The sequence below is a fragment of the Haplochromis burtoni genome, unplaced genomic scaffold (genome assembly GCF_018398535.1).
Source record: "Haplochromis burtoni strain Fernald_Lab_line unplaced genomic scaffold, NCSU_Asbu1 Contig_1494, whole genome shotgun sequence".
Taxonomy (NCBI): Eukaryota; Metazoa; Chordata; class Actinopteri; order Cichliformes; family Cichlidae; genus Haplochromis; species Haplochromis burtoni.
The window spans coordinates 30,636-44,565 of record NW_024583855.1 but is presented as its reverse complement, the minus strand read 5'-3'; the positions used below and the strand labels follow the sequence as shown (position 1 = coordinate 44,565).

General features: G+C 39.1%; 1 protein-coding gene across 3 annotated transcripts; it reads left to right on the top strand.

Moving 5' to 3' along the window:
• Nucleotides 1-2,634: 2,634 nt before the first annotated feature.
• Nucleotides 2,635-12,836, top strand: LOC102303975 (the record flags this gene model as incomplete). Of its 3 annotated transcripts, XR_006053651.1 has the most annotated exon segments (7): nt 2,635-3,175; nt 3,264-3,301; nt 3,885-3,980; nt 4,721-5,035; nt 10,407-10,589; nt 11,889-11,931; nt 12,791-12,836. XR_006053651.1 is itself a non-coding variant. In XM_042217017.1 (6 exon segments), coding segments are annotated over 5 exon segments (1,148 nt in total), but the record flags the coding sequence as incomplete, so codon positions are not given.
• Nucleotides 12,837-13,930: the final 1,094 nt, after the last annotated feature.

Below are 13,930 nucleotides of genomic sequence, written 5' to 3'. Positions count from 1 at the left end.
TGTTGGAGAGAGAAATAGCATCGTGGAAGAGACATAGACTGAGTAAAAAACGTCTTAAATGAATTTAGAATTTATTTAGAACTACAAATCAGAATCAGAATACTTTATTCATCCCGAGGGAAATTCAATTTCTTTTAGCAATTATTATTTTTTAATGTCACAATTCCAACCTTGCTCCTTTATCCGGGCCTGGACTGGCAAAAGTGACCCGAGATTGGCACTCTGGTGGAGTTACTGTGTGTGTGTTTATAAGTAGTTTTAAACCTTGTGATCCACAAAACAGCATAAAGGTAAAAGAAGAACTGACTGCGTTACAGTCAGTGCGGGAGCAGCGGCTTCGCTCATGCGAGATTCATTTGCAGTTTGGACGCATAGGTGTGAACATTTTCTGCCCTGATAGCAGCTGATAGCGCCTGTGAGCGCTTTGGCACGGGTGAGGTGCCCACGGCAGCACCGATGCTTGTTGAGAGTAAAAGCGATACGCGCTTTCAAGTCAAAAAGTCGTCATAAATAAGTCTCCAATAACACCAGAAAAAGTCGCCAGGTTTGTTGCTAGTCGCTTTTCAGAAAAAAAGTCGCTAAGGGGGTCTGAAAACTCACTGAATATAGCGACAAAGTCGTTAAGTTGGCAACACTGACTCAAATATGTAGAGCAAAATGTTCTGAAACGGCTTCACGTCGGCTTCGATTGGAGCCTATGGTGCTGGGGGCGGAGTCTGTGAATTTACTCTGTTGGTGTCATAGCCCCTCTAGGAGTTCAGAGTTAAGAGGTCAAGAGTTAATGTTTCCATTGTAACACCTCCAGATTTGACAGAGAAACACTCATTTTTAACATTCGATTTTAACTACTATCATTTTACACCTCAGAGTTACATTAAAAGAATGTGACTCTGCTTAGAGTAAAATTAATTCTACTTTTGCAACAAGACTATTAACACCAAAACAGTTAACACTTTTGAATTTGCTGTGTACTTTTGAAACGGTGCCGGTGCTTAAACGGTGCTTAAACGGTGCTTAAAGAACGGAGAACACAAAATTGGTCCAAAAACCTGTCATGTTCAGCTGTTTTTTTTGTAAAAAGATAACAATGTTAGACTATAGGGGATTTATGGTATCACTCTTAGCTGGAAGCAGTGCTTAATCAATGGAAAAAATACAAGATTTGTCCAAAAGCCTCTCATGTTTAGCTGTTTTCCACTTTTTCTTTGGTCATTTTAGCCTTTTTGGCCAGGGTGATGGGAGTATCTGCCATCAAACAAGAAGACAGCCGCATGCAACTACAACGGTGTTTGCTAGTTCACCTTACATGCATTAATGTAATAACGTGGTTAGCCTACTCAACGTAAATTATACACGAACAACATTAAGCTACTCACGCAGAGAAGAACGGCTGCTGCTGCCATCATCATCTGTCATCATTTCTGCTACACTGGCAGGGCTAGGGGCCAGGACTCTGTTCTTCGGTTTTGGGATGTTGCTAACTCCGGGTCCAATAACAGGCAACCCACCCGCAGTAGATGTGCACGGTGTGAGGTCTCGCAGCAAGCTATCAAATACAGCGCATTTCTCAGCTTTTAACAAAATGCTATGTGTCGCCAGGTGTTTCATCAGATTGGAGGAGTTACCTCCTTTGCACAGTATCACCTTAAAGCACTTGTTGCAGGCTGCTGAGTTTGCATCTTGTGCTGTGAAGTACAGCCAGACTTTTGACCTTTTTAATCTGTAGCTCTGCTCTAAAAGAACGTACGTACCTGGACCCACCTACTATCCTCGGAAAGGTAAAATGATTGGCCAGAATCCAAAGTGTATGACATGTCAGGGGGGGGAAAAAGCACCGAAATGTGCGCTGCTTTTCGGTCTGGTTACTACCATTTATGTCAGAATACCAGATACCGGTACCCATCCCTAGAAGATAGTCAGATTAACAGTATTTTGTGTCTATCTGCCATTCTGCAATTCATCTCATGTAAACAATAACGTGGCGCACAGCGTGACGTGAATAAAGGCACATACCTTTGACGTTGTGTGATGAACTCTGTATTCCTCGTCCACACGTAAACGCAAAAAAGGAGTTTTAAAAAATCTCCGTTTTCGGTGATTCGAAATGCTGTTTACGTGTGGACGAAACAGCTGCGTTTTCAAAATTACCCGTGTAGGTGTGGACGTAGCGTAAAAGAGTTAGTAGTTTATTTTCTTACTACCTGTAATTTATTGCAGATTACTTATATTTGCTTAATTGTTTACTAAATGTTTGAGCTGTGAAATAAACCGCAGTGGAGCAAAATATGGTTGTGTTTGGTTGGAGGATGTGTTTGTGCGTGTGCGTGCACGCGTGGTCAGTAGGGGGGCGCGAACATTTTTCTTGTAAAACAAAGGGGGGCCCAGCAAAAACAGTTTGGGAACCACTGAGATAGAGAGACATGCTGCAAAGCAGCCAGCCTGTTGGAGAATAATAGTGCAATCAAAAACAGAGTCTTAGCACAGCAGTTGCCCAACCCTTTTGTACTGTGAAACTGCTTTTTTGTTTTTAGTTATGTTTAATGCCACAGATATATGTGAATGATTTTATATTATAAATTATTATAAAATAAAGCAGATTGTTTCTGAAAGTTATTATTGCTTTTGCTTCCACAGAAAATTCTGGCAAGTTTACTATCGCTTTGTTTGGAGAAAAGCCTGATTTCATGAGCAAGATCGAAAGTACATTCCTCCAAGGTCACTGTACTTTTGGGAAGCCTTCACCTTACTGTGAATTGAAAGAAGATAATTCATTCAGGATCATCAGTGCTCCTAAATTCTTTGATGATGAATGTATGAATCCAGACCAAAAGATTATTGACTTCATGGCACTTTCATATCCTGGCCCTCATTTATTCATACTGGCAATAGAGTCAGAAAGCACATCTAAAGAAAAAGTGGGGAATCAAATCATTGCATTTAAAGATATCTTTGAAGAAAATGTCACAGAAAATTTAGTTGTCATCTTAGAAAAACAAGAAAACCATGATTTACTCAGTTATGTAGACGAAGTGTTCAACGTCAAGTCGGTTATTCTGAAAAAAATGGTTTCAGTATTTATGAACTGGTCTTCAAACCATCAGTCATTTCAGTTTGACTACAAAAACTACAGCCACAAAATTGTGCAAAGAAGGAAACATGAGTTGGAACGCAAAAGGTAAAAAAATTTTCCATACTCTAATTTTGAGATAAGCTGGTATTTATATTTTTGTGTACAGTCATAGTGATTACTGTTATCTTTTCAGAAATGACTTTCATTCTTACAATGACCTTCAGAGAACAGGTAAGTATATATTAGAATGCAGATTCTTCTGTTATTTATTTATTTATTTATTTATTAAATATTAGAATAATCTTAGAAAATGCTAAATGATTACCGCTATAATTACGCCATTATAGTTTTTTTTTTTTTTAATTATTATTAATTTCAGGTAAAATTTCTGGTTTTTGGCTGGCCAAACCTTTTCAGGCAAAGCTACACTATAGACATCAAGTGTTTAGTCTCCTCCAACAGCTATTTTCATTTTCTCTATTTGATCTACAATGATATCCTGTGTATCAGGGAGAGAATTGACGATCAGGGCTCTTTGTGTGTTAAAAGCCTTGCAGGTATACTAATTCTATGTTGTATCCACAGTGTCAGTAGCTAGCTATCCAAATACTCCTTAAATATTATCATATCATATCAGTTTTTTCTCTCTTCACTCTTCTGCCTGGCTCAGTCTGCCCTCTTCAGCTTCATCCCTATCTGGTCCACTGAGTTTTACATTTGATCAGTTATCATCCACTGCTTCGTTTTCCCTTTTTTCCTACTAATCTTGACAGAAGGTCATCACAACATCAAGAACAGTTTCTTGTTCATTCAGACGCAGGTTCATCCAAACGTGCTCCCCTCCTGTCATCACAATGGACCGGCTCTACGTTGATGAACAGCTCTACCATGACCCCAGCACCACTCCCTGGTTGTATTAATGCCACTCCATATAAGAATCCCTCTCCTTCTGTTAACTTTCTCCCCAACTTTGCTGTCTTTCTTATGTTCCTTTTCCATTCCCTGGTCTTGTCTACTGTTACTGTAGTAACTCCAAATAAAAAATCCTAATAAAATATGACTATCTAGTGGACCATTATAGCAAAAGCCATGGTTCACTTCTCAAAGTAAATCCATTCTGATTGCTGCACTGCCAGACAGGTCAGGTAAAAATTTTAATTTATTCACTTATATATTTATTTATATATTTATTTTTTGTATGTTTTTCGTAGAACCAGGTGTTTTCATAGTAATCTTAACAGGTTTCAGAAGAGAAGTAATTATGAAAATAGATTATCTATTACATACCCCATATCCCAGACTCTCCAAACATCTCAGTGTAAATATTATGAAAGGTTATAAAAATGCATACAGACTATCCATGTGGTTGAAAAATCCCTGAACATGTCTAAATGAACAGCATTCATTGCACATGTTTCCTCAGGTGTCTATTCGCTATGCTCCTTCAACTCACAAAGAATCTTTTTTGCACCTGAGCATAATATTAGTATACCTTAGAAGTTATGACACAATAAATGCATCCAGTTAAAAAAACAAAGGTAAAACAATGATTAGATGTCTTACCTTCAAAGTGTACATAATGCCTGATGCCACATAGAGGAACAGTTGGGAACTGAGAAATTAACTCAATTCCTGTTTTACATCTTCCAGGTGGCAGTGCCCACAGTTCGTTAGATGCTGTGTTTAACATAGTTCTGCTGGGAAAAGGTGGGACTGGAAAGAGCGCTTCAGCAAACGCAATCCTGGCTGCAGAGAACTCCCTGCAGCCAATGCTTCCATCCCTGACAATTGGGAATAGCCAGCAGGATTCAACCCCATTTAAATCCTATCCAAGCTCAACACCAGTAACCACCAAGTGTGAGACCAGAATGATGAAGGTTGGGAGTGGAAAACAGATTAGACTGGTTGACACCCCGGACTTCTGTCATGAAAACAAATCCATGCAAGAGGCACAGCTGAATGAGTGTAAGTTGTACTGTCAGCCAGGGCAGTGTGTGGTGTTACTTGTGATACAGCTCGGCAGGTTCACAGAGGGCGAAAGAGGAATATTAGAGAACCTGGAGAAACTTCTTGGCTGGAGAATCAGAGAAAAAACAATCGTCCTGTTTACACATGGGGAAAATATTAAATGTAACCTGAACGAGTTCATTGTTCCACAAAGTCACCTCAAGGAAATATTGGAAGCTTGTGGCAATCGTTACCATGTATTCAAGAACACCTCCAAAGACTCTAAACAGGTCAAGGAACTCATCAAGAAAGTTGAACAGTTGTTTCCAAATTTGACAGAAAAAGACCCATCTCCACAGTGTTGTTTGTGTTAGCTTTAACTTTGGTTGATGTGCACTGAATGTCCCAAAAAAGTGATCAACTCCAAGCCCGTTCTCACTCATGACACGTAATATACCAAAGATTTGTCACATCCCGAGGTGTTCCATGGAAAGGTGGCCTTCCGCGTTCCTATGCTACGCACCAAATTGTGGATGAAATTGAATAGAATAACGCTCCCACAGTAACACATGTTCCAGCCGTGTACTACAGCCCTAACCATAACCTTATCCCTAACGTTAACTACCACCTTAAGCGTGTTAGTGTTTTCCAAAGCGATTTATGTAAAATAAATGTACATGCGTAGATTCATTCAAAACAGTTCTCACGTTTCCTCATTTTTCCAAACTCATAATATAGGGACATGTTGGGTGGCCGAAAGTGCAATATACTGATGATTTGCCACCTGGTGTAAAATGTTATGCTTTGGAAGTGAGAACGTGTTGATAACTCCATGTATCAGTTTGTGGAGAAGGTACAAGTGTAATCCTTTGATGCAGTATGAATTTATTATTGTGTGTATTAATCTTGATAGCTGTTCTGTCATTGTAACTCCAATCTTCAAGTTTAGAAGATTACTTATTACTTATACTTATTTGCCTTTAAATATATTTACATATTTTTTTTGCAACTTAGGGAAATAAGTATGAATAATCAAATATGATGAAAAGATAATTAAAGACTTCAGTATCGTTTATAGATAGTCATTGTTCAGTATGTTCAGTATTGAAAGATCAAAACAGGTTGGAAGTAGGTGGGCAATATCTCCAGTTTTTCTTTTTTTTTTTGTATATCAGAAAATTGGGGTATGTTTGGGAAAGCTAGTTTATAAGTTCTGGTATAGCATAACGTGCATAAGACAAAATGTTGATGAGTAAAATATAACAATTTCTATACATCCAGTTTATTTGATATCTATTCAAAACAAAATGGAAAATAATGATAATAATAAACTCAACTTAATCCAGCAATTATGTTGTGTCTTGTTCTAACTAGTATTAACTATAAATGTTTATTACAACATCTTTATTACGTGTAGTTCACATATCAGCTCATGCCCTTTGTTCTGTCCATCTCGGGTGTTGCTCTTCCTTCTATTGGAGCAGGTATGCAGACATGTGGTCTCTGGCTCTCGGGGGTGGGTAATATTGCAGCCTCTCACTGATGGCACTTTATTTATGCTTTGATGGTTACCCCAGTGCTGTCAGCGTTAATCTTGCTAAAATGTCATTAACGCCATAACCGCATTAACGCGGCAAATCTCCATTAGCAAGTTAGGCTCACCCTGTGCGAGCAGCTGCGCGGCGCTAACCGCGCTGACGAATTGACAAGCTCAGCAATCTGTTCTCTGTTCATGGAGTTAGTGTTGTCAGACACATGAAACCTGTTACCACATTTGTTAACTAATTTTCCAATCATGGTGATTGGTGCAAACAGTTTTTCCAGGGTGTTGTAACAGCTGTCTGGCGAGTAAGGAGCGGCTAGCAGGTCCAGCGGGCATGTGGTGTGGAGGTTAGCCGGATAACTCGAAGCCAGTCGGTTAAATCCAATAACAGACCTTTATTCGCCGTCAGCAACATTACACTTTATAAGCCAGGTCTCCTCGGCTGTACTCGTCCAAGCCTACCTGCACAGGGATTGGTATCGCCAGCGCCAGCTTGTCACAACAGTAAGGTGTTTTCTTGGAGAATGGAATATGAGCAGCATGGAATGGCTGCCGCTAACAACACACACCCACTAGGAGACCCCCATAGCTACTACAATAGTTGGGCAACCCCCCCCCTAGTGGTGCTATAACCCAAAATGGTTGTTACAGTGTCCACACAATTTTGTTCTTCTTTGGTAAACCTACCAATCTGCAGGACCAGCAAGAAGACATGAGGGCCAGGAGTGGTAATCTGCATGGATTTTGCGATGTCTTTCTTTATACTGTCTGCAGTTTTAGATCTGTCTAGAAAGCCAGGTTTATAGACCACAGTGATCCTTCTTTCACAATCTGGAACATTTCCAAACTCACAGGTCTTTGTTGCTGACTCCAAGCTAACACTAGACTTAAAATATGTTTTACCCAGGATGGTGTTGCCAGTGGCACTCTTCCCAACACCAGGTTTCCCAATCATCAGAATCCTCATTGGAGGACTTGCAGAAAGAAAGAAAGGCCCAGTGTTATAATTACTGTTTGAATGAACATATTTTCAACTGCAATAGAAATTAAAAAAGAGGCAGCTAATAAACACTGACTGTAGTATAAAGAAGAAGTCTATATAAATGAGCCAACTTTGCCATCAGGGATTGCAGCACTGTTAACCATTTTTGTTCTTTACTATTTGGCAAATGAACATAAACTCAGCTCTTCACTGTTTTAATGTGGTGCAGCTCCCTGCACTCCGCCTATTGGGTGGACCTCAGCCTATATCACCAGGAGTGCATCTGTTACATTTCACAGCTTAAGAATAATTTTTCAAAAGCGCCATGTAAGTAACTCTTACTTGCATTGTTCCACTGCATTTACAAATCTCTAGTCTTTACTATAGATATAAAGACTGGAGAATGTTGCACATTCTGCCTATGTGGTTTAATATCACACTCAAATGACACAGTTCCACAATGAATCTAATTTTCATTTTTAACTTTTGTTGATTTTTGACCACTAAGGTATTGTGTTGACAAGAGAAATACAGAATTATATATTCTTTTTGCAAAAAAGATGGAAATGGCTGTGGTGAACCCATACTAAAGAAGAGGGAGGAACATAGGGTAACTTAAAAGAATGGATGAATGTGCACAAAGGTAGACTATTTTATGCAGAAGGTGCAATCTGAAAGAGACTGTAAGACGACCTAGACAGAATGTCGCAGGGCAGCATCGTAGGATGACTTTGACAATCAAGAAAAGGAAGTGAGTCAAGACAGAGGCGAGGATTAAATGGTGGAAATTAAAGAAGGAAGAATGTTGAAAAAGTCTTTAAGTGATAGGGGAGAGTCACCATTAAGCATACCATTTTTTGAGATTTCAGAACTTGAGCAGACCAATTCTTCCAAACTGTTGCACTCAGACTGTGGAATGCACTGCCTCTATTTCTGCAGAGTTTGGACTCTGTGGAAACTTTTAAAAAGCAGCTAAAGAGTTTTATTTATATAGTGCCAAATCACAACAACAGTTGCCTCAAAGCCCTTTATAGAAGATGTTGAGCCCTCAGACCACCCTGGTGATCAAATGCTAAACTTGAGTTTGAACAGAGTGTGTGAAATTTTTTGTAGCTGTCTTTATAATACTGGACATTTTTCATCATATCATTGTAAATATATACATCATCTTGAGTTTGACATTCTTAAAAAAATATAAGTAGCTGCTGCAGTGAGTTTCCTGGCTGAAAGGCTCTTACCTGAGAGTCCTGTAACCAAACCAAAATATATTTTTGCTGTCATTTACTTTAGTGCCAGTTGCCAAACAATGGACTGCTACCAAAATTGTACTTCTCATTTTGAAAGAGCCACAGCTTCACCAGGTTTAGTGATTGTGTATCTAAGAAAGAAAGCAATACAGAAACCTTAAAGTAGGAAAAAGCAGATATCACTTTTGAAAGGTACTTTTTAAACTTTTTTCGTTGTTGTTGTTGTTGTTCTTGTTGTTTTTTAATTATACACTTCATATCACAGCTTCACAAATAAAAAACTGAAAGAATCTTTTGACACTGTGAAAAAAAAATGATCTGGGTCAAGAGGTGCATGGTATGGAGTGAATTTCCAGGTTCTATTGTTGAGTCTGTGGCAGTTTTTGCAATCATTTTCCCTTTGACTGCTGTAGAAACATGTCCTTTTGTTCTTCATGTGGTGCCACCTAATAAAAGTCATGCAATGTTTGGGTTTTTTTCCAAATCTCATTGACAGGCAGAACATGGAAAGTACAGCTTGTCAAGATCTGGTGTTGAATGAAAGGGTAGTTGTAATTGTTGGACTGAAAAGCTACATGCTTCTTGCTAGTACTCATACTGGAATGCTTGAACAAAGAACTTGAAGTTAGCAGCCAACACATTATTTACCCTAGTTTTTAAATAGAAGATATGCTCTGAACACCATGACTCACAGATTATTGCCCATAAAACAACAGATGTGTCCTTAACCCTGAGCACAAGAAAACTGCAGGAGGAATAGTGACTCTTGTGAATTTTGACAGAGGGATGCCTCACTATGGCATAAACTTATTAGACCTTTTGTTGGATGACCTAATGAGTCCTATTGAGTCCTAAAGCAGGACTCATGTCCCTCATGGTGTCTTTTTTAGACATTGAGGGAACTGTATTAGAGCCTGTTTGATATCCCACTCTTTAAAAACCTAAAGTTAAAAGGATTCTGGGGTTCTGTAAAAATGTAACAACCAGGGGTCCTGACAAAGCATTACTCTGTGACAAGTTGCAAAGGAGAACTGATTCTTCTGCATGATTCATGTACTAAATATACAAAATGAATATCATGTACTTCTAGAAAATGCAAGAACAGTACAACAGGATATTTCACAATGGCTCTTCTCCAAGTAAAAAAACACCACATAAAAATAAAAGCGTACATATATAATCATGCAACTATATGTCTACACTGTCAGAACTAAATATATGGACCATTTAAACAAGCTTCTCATTTTTTCAGATTTTTTTCTGTCCTGATCCTTTAAAAAGCTTTTTATAAAAGTCATTTAAAATCACCTTTTTCCAAAAAAACATTTGGAACTGACAGAAAACACAATTTGATGAAAACATGAAAACACGATTTTGAATAACAGGAAAAAAGCAAAATTACAAATTAAAAATTTCAATAATTTATTCCACCGTTCTTTTGATTATTGAAATTTTTAATTTGTTCATTTGCTAAACTTTGCACAAACCTTATCAGCCAAATAAATCCAGCAACCTTGCTGGTGTAGCTGCTAACTATCCAGCTCTGTTATAGGTATTGGTGTTTTTAGTGTCATAACTAAATAACAACTGAATATTTGTTTTAACTACACCTTCCAGGTGACAGTGCCCATGGTGTGTCAGGAACTATACTGAACATTGTTCTGTTGGGAGAAAGTGGGACTGGAAAGAGTGCATCTGGAAACACCATCCTCGCTGCAGGAAACTCCCAGCATTTAATCATTCAAGCATTCAGTTCATCTCAGCAAGAAGTGTGACCCCAAAGTGCTGCACTGTATGCCTGTAAGTTTTCTCCCCAACAAGCACAACAATGTCGACGAAACGTTTTACATCATCAAAGGCACCTGCAGTAACACCCAAAAGGCAGAGGAACATGTTAAACACAGCACAAAAAGTTAAAACTAAAGGAAGGTAGAAGTTACTGTATTTTTCGGACCATAAGGCACACCGGATTATGAGGCGCATTAAGCAAAACAAAACAGTCAGATAAGTCAAACTTTCCTCAACTCATTCTTCTTGCTTCCTCTACTTCCGTACCATTGATTCATTAATGTTGAATTCTCTCGCAGCTGCTCTATTCCCATGTTCTGGACCTGAAAACAGGGTTTGATCTTTGGTTTCATTCTATAATACCGAACTTATTTTTCTACGAATTTTGGAACTTTGAGAGTGTTTAAACAAGAGAGAAAAATGTGAAAATGTTCGTGCCTGTCAGAGAAAAGTGTATAAAGTGTGTAGTGAGGGGTTTTACGCCCTTAAAACATCTATAATAATTGTAAACATTGGTTACTTCGCCGATTTCACCTATCACAGGTTATTTTTAGAACGTAACTCCCGCGATAAACGAGGGACCGCTGTACATCTGAATGGCTGCCAAAGGACCTATTCCCCTGTGCACTGATCATCAGTCTCATAAGGATTCCCGCTTTTTTTTACTTCTGTAAAATTTCTTCAGGGTATACAGCTAAATGTACATCTACTCTAAACACGGTGATATATTCAAATCTCTGAACACAATACAAGGTTCTTTAGAGAATAGGAGCAAGTCAGTGTACTCCTAGTACCATTCAATAGTGGTAAAGGACTGCACACAGCCTTGTTGTGCCCCAGTGAGGGAGAAGGAGAGGTGGGTCCTATTTGGACTTTCTGTGGGCAGTTCGTGAGGAAGTCTTTGATGCAGGTGAAGGTGGGGAGATTTGGAGATTTGTAAGTCTTGTAATTTTCTGATTAGGATGCCCTGGATGATAACACTGAATGCACAGTTACAGTCACTTAAGAGTGTTTTCAGATAGCACCCTTTGTGCTTTAGGTGGTTTAGGACTGTGTGGGTTGTCACATGCTGATCCTAAAGTATGAGTGAATAGGTATTGGAGACAGTTCATACTTAGACCTACGACAGGCTCCTCCTGTGCCTCCACTTAGTTCTGTAGTCTAACCAAGTGAAAAATCAATTTTAAGACTTTCACATTATAAAGCAAACTTTTCCAGTGCAACACATCTGCTTGGGGCCTCATGGTGTTAACCCAGCCTGTCACATATGTGTTGAAAGATTACACCAAATGGCTTTTTGGTTTGTTACAGTTTAACACTAAGGGGTCCTGACAATGCACCACTGTGATGATTGGTGAGTAGAAACAGGTCTTTCTGCAGCCTTCATGTCTCTTCTAACAATGAATGCCTGTTTGTACTTTAAGCTAAACATAGTCTGTGTTATCATTGGCTTGTGAGTCATCTGAAAAAATTGTTCTAACCTACATGAAATGTGCTACACAAACAGAGTTTGACTGATTGATTTTTTTGATTGACAAGTTCAGCAGGATATTTTTTGGCCTACTGTCATTTACACTAACAAAAACATGTGCAGTGTTAAATCATGCAACCAGTCAACTTAATCTCTTGCAGTAGATATCTGTGCAGTTCCTGAGTCATACTGAAAAGCATGCCTTTTATCAAGGATTTCACCATCATCAAGGCTGCAGGAGAAAAAAGTGATGGTCCCTTGGAGAGTTTTTAGATCAGATAGGTGACGTTTAAAGAATTAAGGCAATGTGCAAGTTGCTGGTTTATTTATTTATTTTTAGTCTTTCCAAGATGTCAATTTGATCCCCATCAGTCACCAACAGCATCCTGGTAAAACAGGTGCTGTAAGGGGTGAAACAAATGGAGCAAACCTGTGCGCTGAAACTTGCAGCTGTACGTGACTGTACATCTAGTACTATTCAGTACTGTGAGAATGATGTGATCAAGTTTTTTTATATAAACATTTTTTTAAACAAGTTTGTGAAATAAATACATAAAAATAGAAAAAATAGTAATTATATATTTGTTTTTAAAAAGTTATAAAAAGAACCCTTTGTTGAGATAAGCAGGACAGAGCAGATCTATTTTGTTGTTGTTGTTGTTGTTTTTTCGTTTTGTTTTTTACCAGAAAAGATGGATATGTCTTTCAGCCATTGCTACTATCTGTTTTTTTTTTTATCAAGTCCTTCGGTTCTGGCTCCGTTCCTCTTCACCATCTACGCTGCAGACTTCTCCCACAACTCCACCCAGTGCTTCCTGCAGAAGTTCTCTGATGACTCTGCAATAGTCGGCCTCATCACTGATGGGGACGACAAGGAGTACAGAGGTCTGACCCAAGACTTTGTGGACTGGTGCCAGCTGAACTACCTCCAGATCAACGCCAGTAAAACCAAGGAACTGGTGGTAGACTTCCGCAGGCACAAGCATTCTCCACTGCAACCACTGAACATCCAAGGTATGGACATTGAGGCTGTGGACAGCTACAGGTACCTTGGTGTTCATCTGAACAATAGACTGGACTGGACTCATAACTCAGACGCCCTCTACAGGAAAGGGCAGAGCAGGCTGTACCTGCTGCGGAGACTCAGGTCGTTTGGAGTGGAGGGCCCACTCCTGAAGACCTTCTATGACTCTGTTGTGGCTTCTGCTATCTTTTATGGCGTGGTCTGCTGGGGCGGCAGCATCTCTGCTGGGGACAGGAAGAGACTGAACAGGGTGATCCGAAGGGCCAGCTCTGTTCTAGGATGCCCTCTGGACCCAGTGGAGGTGGTGAGTGACAGGAGAACGGCGGCTAAGCTGTCATCCCTGTTGGACAACATCTCCCACCCCATGCAGCAGACTGTGACAGCACTGAGCAGCTCCTTCAGTGGGAGACTGCGGCACCCACGGTGTGGGACGGAGAGATTTCGCAGGTCTTTCCTCCCCACTGCTGTCAGACTCCATAATAAAGACTTTAACTGATCAAGCACACACATCCATACATATGCAATAATACTAAGTGCAATAATCCTTTCTGTCATCGTTGTATTTTTACTCAGTTGTATATAGTATTTGTATTTGTATTCTATTTTTATCTTATTGTATATTTATTTTATTTTATTCTACTGTATATAGTATTTTATTCTATTCTGTACAGCTGTGTACTGTATTTATTCTTATTGTATTCTAATTTTTGCCTCATAACTTTTGCACTGTCCACTTCCTGCTGTGACAAAACAAATTTCCCACGTGTGGGACTAATAAAGGTTATCTTATCTTATCTTATCTTATCTTATCTTATCTTATCTTATCTTATCTTATCTTATCTTATCATAAAAAGCCTT